Here is a 10,362-nt window from a genome sequence, read left to right as displayed (position 1 = left end):
GTATAGGGGATCATGCCCTAAAATCGTATACCGTTTTTAAATTTAAAATTACCCATAAATTGCAAGTCTTTAAATTATGGAAAATGTGCTATACCGTCACTGGGGAATGTTTAAATACTATCCTTGCAAAAAACCTTCACAATGTTATCTCATGTTGTAATGGCTTACTTAAGAATTAAAACGTGCAATTTTTTGCTTCCAGAAAATATGGTTCCTAATTTACGGGTTTCTGATTTCCTAGTTACAGGTTGTGAATAATCACAAAACTTTAGGGAATTAGTGACATAGCGTTTATTCGCACGAAATGTTTGTTTCAAAAGTGAAGAGTGCGGCATTACTTTCGGTTACTCTGCAGAAGTTTTAGCCGTAACAAGTACAATGCTCACTCTTTGTGTTTTTTAATACAGAAAATACATTTAAAAACTTTCCAAGTGTCAACTTCAACACCTGCACAAAGCTCGTAATTTTAGCGAAAGTAACCGATGCACTTAATCCCGGTCTCTTTAGACGTATCTGTTGACCACAGTTGGTCGCAGTAAATGCACTCCTCGTCCTCTTCATAGTTTTCATAGTCTTTCAATACGGTTTCATTAATGTTTGGATCGGAGTCTTCCTCACCTCGATCTTGCCGCTTCGTGACTCACCAGTTCTTTCTTATCAAGAGCTTCCTTTTGAGACTTCCAGATGTAGAAGGTCCGTCAGATGCATCGAATCAAGCTCCTGGAGTAGGTGATGTCTCTCCTATAGTCTTGATACTGGCCGTCCGCTGTGGCCGAGCGGTTCTAGGCGCTTCAGTCCGGAACCGCACGACTGATACGGTCGCAGGTTCGAATCCTGCATCGGGCATGGATGTGTGTGATGTCCTTAGGTTCTTTAGGTTTAAGTAGTTCTAAGTTTTAGGGGACTGATGACCTCAGATGTTAAGTCCCATAATGCTCAGAGCCATTTGAACCATTTTATTGATACTAGCTTTCTTTTGCTGTTTTGCCAGGCTCCTTTTTAAAAGGAGATAACTACTTTACCTGCTCCTGTTGGTGGGTTGGATGGTGGAAGTACAGGAGGTGGGCTACTTTCAACAGTAGAAACCACTGTTTCCTGCATCCCATGAACTGCAGTCGACAGCGACCCTGCTGTGGCTTCTGAGGCGTTATCTACGTTTGCTACAGGCTGCTGAGGACGAAAATACATAGATGAAGAAACCAGGGGGGGGGGGGGGGTCATAAGAATAGATCCCACAATTTTTGAAACCATTTGCGGCCACTTGCGTTGTTGCGGCCTTGCAGTACTCCCAACCCATCAATGGCCCAATTCTCTGTCTCTCAAAAGCTTTGCAAGTGGCATCTGGGATAAAATTCGGAACATCTGTTTGTACTAACTGACACCAAATGTCGGTTACCAGAAATAGTGCAACTCGTTACTACCCGCTATTAGGGACTTCCATTTACACTCAACTTAGCCGTCAGGTGAATTGTGGACGACACCTTTTATCAGCTACATTAGAAAAATCGTGCTTCGAACTACCGTCTTGTATGAAATACTATTAAAGTACGTCTTACCTGGATTGAGGAAGGACTTTCAACTGAACTCTGCAGAAAATGTTTATCTTGACCACAACGCAAAAACAGCTGTGGAGAAAGAAACCTTAATAACACTGGTGACAAACTCACAAAAGCGTATCCGAATAACCTCCGCCACTTGTTGTGGGGGAGTGCTAAGGAGTTCAGCGCCAAGCAAGGGAGATATTCAGTTACTCGGCATTAGGCAACCACCAAAATATACGCTCTTTGTCCTATTTTTAGATTATGTAGAGAGTTGTTCCGTCAGTTATAATCCCAAACTCTAATCCATGTGGACTTTGTTCGACAACTTGATGTAATCTTCTATACCAATATTCGAGTAGCTGTTGATCCTTTCAATTTTTTTCGCGTGCGTCACCGTAATAATCAGCCTTACAAAGCAAGGATCGCTGAACTCAACGGCATGCCTAGGAACTGTAAATTTAAATGCTCTTGTAATGTCTCACGTCAAGAAGAAATGCTTCGCGATGCCATTATTCAAAATCACGCTGATAACAGAATTTGGGCTGACATTCTTCGTCAACCCTGGTCTCAGTGATATACTTAAGGCAGTCGAAGCTCAGGAAGTGCAAGGCTTCACTAAACTTCACTATAACGTGCCTGTTGCTGTTGTAACGCTGACCACGGATAAGTAGCAGTGTCCTCTGTTTTGCATGGCATATTACAACCGCTGCCACAGCCAACCTCACAAATACTGCACAAGGCGTTCACTCGCTTCCTCCGCTAGCTCATACGTGCTGAAGTATTGTCAGGAATATTGTGGAATGCATGACAACAAAAATTGCTTTCTCGACCATTCGTAGTGATCACGCTGCCGTAAATCAAAAGACATACATGAAGTGTGGATGCAAAAGAAATGCTAAGTAAATTCTGTTCCACACAAATCTCGACTGAAGAAAATGGAAATAAATACGATCTTTTATTCTGGAGCTGTGAGCACTCCTCCTGAAAATCCACATAGGAACAATGGAATGAATTGCGTGGTAAAATGCACAGTTCAAAACAAAACTCATTTAACCAGCTCTCTTCTAATATACGTACAGCTAAATGCTTCGTCATTCACAATTCAAGCAAAGACAGTCTCCCGCAGTTCAGAATAGATACATTAAGAGGACAAACCGCAAACTGTTCATTTCTCTGCAGACTGGCAGTCAATCAATACGTTTTAGGTAGATGCAGGGGCTTCAGTCACTCTGATTAATCAAAATTTCAGGTGGTTATAATTTACGCGCAGCCACTCACGGAGGCCTAGTGTGGGCTGTAATTATAGTATGGCAGCAAAACTTGATAGATATGCCGATGCGTTAGTGAGGAACCGATTTACCCTGGGAAACGGTTAGTTTGTTTGTAACATCCACGCTGTCATTTGACATACTGTAACGTGTGTGAAGAATATGGCTGTCAAGAAGATTGGATGGGTTGTTTTGGGGAAGGAGACCAGACACCGAGGTCATTGGTCTCAGCGGATTAGGGAAGGAAGTCGGCCGTGCCCTTTGAAAGGAACCATCCCGGCTTTTGCCTGGAGTGGTTTAGGGAAATCACGGAAAACCTAAATCAGGATAGCCGGACGCGGAATTGAACAGTCGTCCTCCCGAACGCGAGTCCAGTGTTTAACCACTGCGCCACCTCGCTCGGTCTGTCAAGAAGAGAGACCGTGCGCTGTTAGTGAAACAGTTTTATGAGACCCAGTATCGTGTCGGACCTCCTTTTGCACGGCACATTGCAGCAACTCGACGTTGGAAGTATCCTGCATAAATATTGAGTCATGCTGCCTCTATTGTTGTTGTTGTGGTCTTCAGTCCTGAGACTGGTCTGATGCAGCCCTCCATGCTACTCTATCCTGTGCAAGCTTCTTCATCTCCCAGTACCTACTGCAACCTACATACTTCTGAATCTGCTTAGTGTATTCATCTCTTGGTCTCCCTCTACGATTTTTACCCTCCATGCTGCCCTCCAATGCTAAGTTTGTGATCCCTTGATGCCTCAAAACATGTCCTACCAACCGATCCCTTCTTCTAGTCAAATTGTGCCACAAACTTCTCCTCTCCCCAATCCCGTTCAATACCTCCTCATTAGTTACGTGATCTACCCACCTTATCTTCAGCATTCTTCTGTAGCACCACATTTCGAAAGCTTCTATTCTCTTCTTGTCCAAACTAGTTATCGTCCATGTTTCACTTCCATACATGGCTACACTCCATACAAATACTTTCAGAAACGACTTCGTGATACTTAAATCTATACTCGATGTTAACAAATTTCTCTTCTTCAGAAGACGCATCTATAGGCGTCCATAAATGCGAAACTGATGCCGGTGCGGAATACTGTGCACAAACTGACCTGTCGATTATGACTTACAAATGTTTGACGGGGTTCAGTCGGGCGATCTCGAACTGTTCGCTCGAATTGTGCAGAATTTTCTACAAACAAATCGCCAATAACTGTGGCCCAGTGACATTGCGCTTTGATAAGCATAAAAATTCCAGTGTTGTTTGAAACGTTTCAGTCAATGATAGGTTTAGTTGGATCAAATGACCCAATCCATTCGATGTAAAAACAGCCCACAGCATAATGAAACCACCATCAGCTTATACAGTGCGTTATTGACAACTTGGATCCATGGCTTCGTGGAGTCTACGCAACAACACGCAACCCCACCATCAGCTCTTACCAATTGAAACTGGTACTTACCTTAACAGGCTACAGTTTTACATTCGTCTAGTGTCCAATCGATATAGTCATCACGAGCCCAGGAGAGGCGCTGCAGGCGATGTGGTGGTGTTGGCAAAGGCACTGGCGCCGGTCGTCTGGTGTCGCCAGACTGTCGAAATGGACACGTTCGTCATACGTCATACACTGAAGTCTGTGGCTATTTCACGAAGCTTTGCTAGCCTGTTAGCTCTGACAACTCTACGCAAACGCTGATACTCTCGGTCGTTACGTGTGTAAGGTGGCTATAATTTCGAAACTTACAAGCACTCATCTACATACTTTGGCGTGATCTACAACCACAATTACGAATAATTTGGTAGGTTGAATATATGAATGTTTAAGACATACATATGAATATGTAAGACTGACATTGTCACGTGTACCTTCTAAATAATTTTTAAATCTTTTGCATGAAAGGTGACAGAGTGTCTATGTTATCAAAACGACGTAATGAATGATTGCCTATACTAGTCGAGGTTGGAACGCCAGTGGTGATGAAATGGCAGGCGGAACTCAAGCCCTGGTGGAAAAAAGCCCGCACAGGTGTGCTGGTCCTGCTTGACACAGGAAGTGCCAAGACGGACAGTCTGGACACCTGGGCACGGAAACACAATACAGCGGTGACTGGCCGGTGATGTGGGTAGGCCAGAAGGCTTATACTTCGGAAACTATGAAAATCGTGGACGCAACTTAGAGGAATGAGGAAGCGTCATCTCGGAAATCACGCAGGCTGGGTTATTTCCGCTGATTTTTACTCAGAAGGGTACCAATGAATGAGTATAGGTATTTCCTTGCAAACTTTCCGCGCTGGACAACAAAAGACTAAAATATGCTTGTCGGCGTTCAGAAGAATCTGTAGAGAGGGAGAATATTCCGTGGTTTCGAGAATATGATTTGTTTTCTGAGCTACGAGGGTGGGGACCCGAGCCTTGCTGGGGAGCCAGAGGTGGAGAGAAGAGGTCTTCCGCTTTTGAGCGCCCGTGTGTGAGGGTCGCTCAGTATCAGCTTTGTTGATACAGACGGACTTGCTGTCTTTGCCCTCAGGAGAGTTTATAGTTAGAACAGTTAGCCCCTGTACTGTTGCGAACTTATACGATTCTGGACTTTGCCACCGAGTTGGAAGTCGTCGTTGAGTACGCAGTCTTCAGTGATTGAGAGCACTTCTTCTGCCTGTACTTACGTTGAGACGTTATCTGAGTCCTGTCCTCGTGGCTGGGAGTTCGCGTTTCTCGTCTGTAGAACACAGAGAGGAGAGGACAGTATTAGAGTATATTAGTCAGAGGACCGCCTTCTGCCATCCTAGTGTTTGAATGAGTTTATCTGTGGCTGGAGTTCTTCCATTGTCCCAGACGAGTACGAGAACCATCACTTCGACGCACCGGACGCACTACATACAGTGATATCGCAAATTGCTTCGGCTTATTAGGGCTATAGAGCTAAACAGCTGTGATCACGTTAGTTTATTTCCACTGAGGTTCCACACCACCGTAGATCATCTTTGAAAGTAGTGTCTTGCAGTGTTTGGTACGCAGATGATGTCAGTCATTTCGCGCTAGTGATATTAGACTGTGCAGTCATAATAAGGGGCAGAGTTGGGCAATTGATTAATAATTTTACTTAGGAAATACAGAAAATTGTTGATTTTTAATCTATAATAAACATATATTGATCAACACGTTTATCATTTAGCAGTACTAGTTGCCTTAATCATTCATTTATGTTGAGGTTGTAATTTAATGTTAAAGAGCATTAAGAGATCCGCTTCAGGGGGTAGTCAGACAGGGCCAAATTATCATTTTAGCGTTCAATATTTTCCGTTGCGCACATGCATTTTAAACCCGCCTGAAGGAGCATCTTGGAAGTGGAGGCTGGTGACAACGGCGTTCTCCTTGATGGGAGCTAATGTCTGAAGTTTGGTATTCTCGGCATACTCTTGACGCTGTGGAACGTAGAATATTGAATTTGCTAACGATTTCCGAAATGGAATGTTCCATGCGCATAGCTCCACCACCATTCCGCCTTAAAAGTCTGTTAATTGCGGTCGTTCTGCCATAATCACGCCGGAAACGCTTTCACATGAATCACATGAGTACAAAAGGCTAATCTGCCAATGTACTGTCCTTTTATACCTTGTATACGCGATACTACAGCTATCTGTACACGTGTACATCGCTATCACACGATCTCTGCCACGTGAGGTAGCCGCATCGTCTTAGGCGCCTTGTCACGGTTCGCGCGGCTCCCCCCGTCGGAGTTTCGAGTCCTCCCTAGGGCATGGTTGTCTGTGTTCTCCTTAGCGTAAGTTAGTTTAAGTTAGATTAAGTAATGTGTAAGTATACTGACGGATGACCTCAGCAGTTTGGTTCCAAATTTCCATTGCCTTTGTCACCTCTATGTATACTATTCGTGCACATCGTGTATCCATTGACGGCACGAAAACCAACTTGGTTTTAATGATTATAACAAACATGCCACAGATTTCCACTTTTCAGGCATGGTGCGTGCAACCCAGCCAGTTGCCCTCGAGCAGCCATTGCCGGGGCTTGACGTTCGCACGCCTGGGTCTTCCGACGAATCTGCAACGGAGGTCGATCCCTGCTCGCCTTCGCAGCCGCTGCCACCTGCGCAGCCACGGCCGCAATCGCCTCATCCGTCTCTATTCGCAGTGACGGCAGTCATGGATGTAGAGCCCGCATCATCCGCACATACTTCTGCATCCTTCGCATTGCCACCGGTTTTACGGACAGACCAATGTTGGGTCATGGGTTGGATGGCGCAAGTTGCCATCTCACCGCAGCCAATCCCAGCAGCATCACCACAACACACAGCTGCCCCCTCGTCAACGCCAGCACCCACACTACACGACGACGGTGGGCAGTTTCTGGTGGAAGGGATAAAAGAATGCGACAACCACAGCATCTTCGCCGACATATCGTGTAGCTAAACATCTTGCTAGTTTGTTGAGCCCACTAGTAGGTAGGTGTGAACACCACATTAATAACTATGCAGATTTCTTACGTCGATTGCAGGGATTGCGTTTGAATGACTCTGATATTTTAGTCAGTTTTGATGTGGTTTCTCTTTTCACTCGCTTTCCTCTCTCTGATTCGTTGCAGCTAATTGAGGTTAAGTTTGGTGTCGAGTTAACAAATGTGCTGACTTCCACTTACTTTTTATTCAATGGTCAGTACTATGAACAGACTGATGGAGTTGCAATGGGAAGCCCGTTGTCACCTATTGTGACCAATTTGTTTATGGGGGACTTTGGGGAACGTGCCTTGAAACCTGCGTGTTTTTTCAGATATGTAGACGATACTTTTGTTGTTTGGCCTCATGGTAGTGAGAATTTAAACCAGTTTTTGGAACACTTGAATTCAATACACCCGAATATTCAGTTCACTATGGAGGTGGAAAAGAATGAATGCCTTTCTTTCCTTGATGTGTTGATCAGAAGGAAGACTGATGGTGCGTTGGGACATTCTGTTTATAGGAAGCCTACTCACACTGACTTGTACCTGCGAGCTGGTAGTTGTCACCATCGAGCTCAACGTGAAGGAGTACTTCGTACCATGGTTCACAGGGCCCACGTTATCTCAGTCCCTGAAAGTTTGGCAGCTGAGCTATCACATCTCGAAGTCACCTTTCGCAGAATGGTTACAGTGAGAGACAGATCAAACGTGCGTTGCGCTATCAGCTTTCTGTGCAACGAGTGAGTGACGATAGCAACGAAGTGGCACTTAAGTCTACGGCCTTTTTGCCTTACGTAGGAAGCATTTCCAACAGGATTGGCCGTATTTTGCGGAAATATGATGTGAAATGTGTTTTTAGACCACCTTCTAAGATTGAGGCCTTGTTGGCGTCCGTAAAAGATGATCTTGGTTTGCGTAAGGCTGGTGTCTATCGTATTCCTTGCAGTTGTGGCATGTCATATATTGTTCAGACAATCAGGACTGTGGAAGACCGGTGTATTGAACGTAAACGTCACACACGCTTACAACAGCCGAGTAAATCCGCTATTGCAGAACATTGCCTTGACACCGGTCATTCTATGGAATACAACAACACGGAGATTCTGGCTTGCACGTCCAGCTATTAGGATAGTGTTATTAAGGAAGCTGTTGAAATCAGCTATCAAGCAACCTTATAAACAGAGATGGTGGATTTTGTTTAAATGCTGCTTGGAATCCGGCTCTGTCTCTCATCATAAACAGAGGGACAGAAGTATTGCTACCTCACCTGTTGATTAATAGTCACTATCGATATTTCTCATGTTGGTTATCCTTGGTTGTGTGTTGACTCTGCTATTACTTGTTCTGTGTGTGGTATCTTCCTTGTTTCTCCTCTGTGAATCGAGGTATTACATTCCCTTGCACATTGCTTCCTCCTTGCATTTGTGCCTTGAGAATGGCAGGGTGTGCTCCTGTCGAAATATCGGCGGTGCTCGACGACGTCACCCGGCAGCAAACCCGAAGTTATTTGTTCTTTATTTTTGCTTTATTGTAATTCCAGTTCTGGGTCACAATGTTTACGTGTCTTCGGGTAATGAATTTCGGTCGGTATTGACCCTCTTCAGACCTGAGTAGAAGCGTGTTTCATGATACAGGGTGATCAAAAGTCGGTATAAATTTGAAAACTTAATAAACCCCAGAATAATGTAGATAGAGAGGTAAAATTGACACACATGCTTAGAATGACATGGGGTTTTATTAGAACAAAAAAAGCAAAGTTCACAAAATGTCTGACAAATGGCGCTGCACAGCAAAACTGCTACCGTGACGGATCAGAGGTACGCCGATACGTTACAGAATCGCATCATCCACAGCCTGGCTGATAAACACCTGCTGGAACGTACGATGTTTATGCATGATGGCGCTCCACCCCATTTTGCTAGACACGTGGAAGATCTCTTGCACGCGTCCGTCTGGTGATGATCGTATGCTCAGCCGCCACTTTCGTCATGCTTGGCCTCCCAGGTCCCCAGACCTCAGTCCGTGCGATTATTGGCTTTGGGGTTACCTGAAAGCGCAAGTGTATCGTGATCGATCGACATCTCTACGGATGCTGAAAGACAATATCCGGCGCCAATGCCTCACCATAACTCCGGACATGCTTTACAGTGCTGTTCACAACATTATTCCTCGACTACAGCTATTGTTGACGAATGATGGTGGACATATTGAGCATTTCCTGTAAAGAACATCATCTTTGCTTTGTCTTACTTTGTTATGCTAATTATTGCTATTCTGATCAGATGAAGCGCCATCTGTTGGATATTTTTTGAACGTTTGTATTTTTCTTGTTCTAATAAAACCCCATGTCATTCCAAGCATGTGTGTCAATTTGTACCCCTCTATCTACATTATTACGTGATTTATTCAGTTTTCTAATTTATACTGACTTTTTGATCACCCGGTACATATTTCTACCAGGGTCTGGAGATGGTCATTACCAACCGAAATTAATTACCTGATTACAGATGAACATTGTGATCCGAGACTGATATTATAATAAAGCAATTACTTCCTGGGTCCCTGAAAATTTTTTTTGTGAATGTCACAACTTGTGTAATATATTTTCCTTGGTCTCATAATAAATTATCCAACTTTTCACAGAAGAGATTCTTTAGTAGCCACAATCTCTCACTAACTAAACTCCCTCCATCCGAACAGATTCCAGAAGGCCCACCGGTAGTTTTCTTGACCGTATCTGCTAATTCTCAGTGAAGTACGTCCTCAACTGGCATCACAGAGGCTGGGCGAATCCCTCTTGCCAACAGCGCACTATACCAAAGAACCTCAGAGAAACGGACGAAAGGAACGCCTCAGCACATTCACAGCTCCAGCGTCGCACACAGTTCCGCGACCAAGCGCACAGAACTCGAGAATCAGAAGGACGCGCCCCGCGGACAACAAGGTTAAGAAGCACCCGAGCGGCGGGACAAATTTTGCCGCGACCGAGCCGCAGATATGGGGGGATGTAGCGCGCCGAGCGGCGACTGGCGGCGATATTTAAGCCCTGCCGCGAACAATGAGGGCGGCGGGGGCCCTTCCGCGTCTGGCGGCTACAACTCAAG

The 10,362-nt window shown here is 44.8% G+C and overlaps 1 protein-coding gene across 1 annotated transcript; it reads left to right on the top strand.

Moving 5' to 3' along the window:
- The first annotated feature begins 6,783 nt into the window (after positions 1-6,783).
- On the top strand, positions 6,784-7,233 carry LOC126419454 (uncharacterized). Its single transcript, XM_050086642.1, has one exon. The coding sequence runs from the start codon at positions 6,784-6,786 to the stop codon at positions 7,231-7,233; it is 450 nt and encodes a 149-aa protein (XP_049942599.1).
- The last annotated feature ends 3,129 nt before the right edge of the window (positions 7,234-10,362 follow it).

This window comes from Schistocerca serialis, chromosome 9 (genome assembly GCF_023864345.2).
Source record: "Schistocerca serialis cubense isolate TAMUIC-IGC-003099 chromosome 9, iqSchSeri2.2, whole genome shotgun sequence".
Classification (NCBI taxonomy): domain Eukaryota; kingdom Metazoa; phylum Arthropoda; class Insecta; order Orthoptera; family Acrididae; genus Schistocerca; species Schistocerca serialis.
This window is presented reverse-complemented; position numbering and strand designations above follow the sequence as displayed.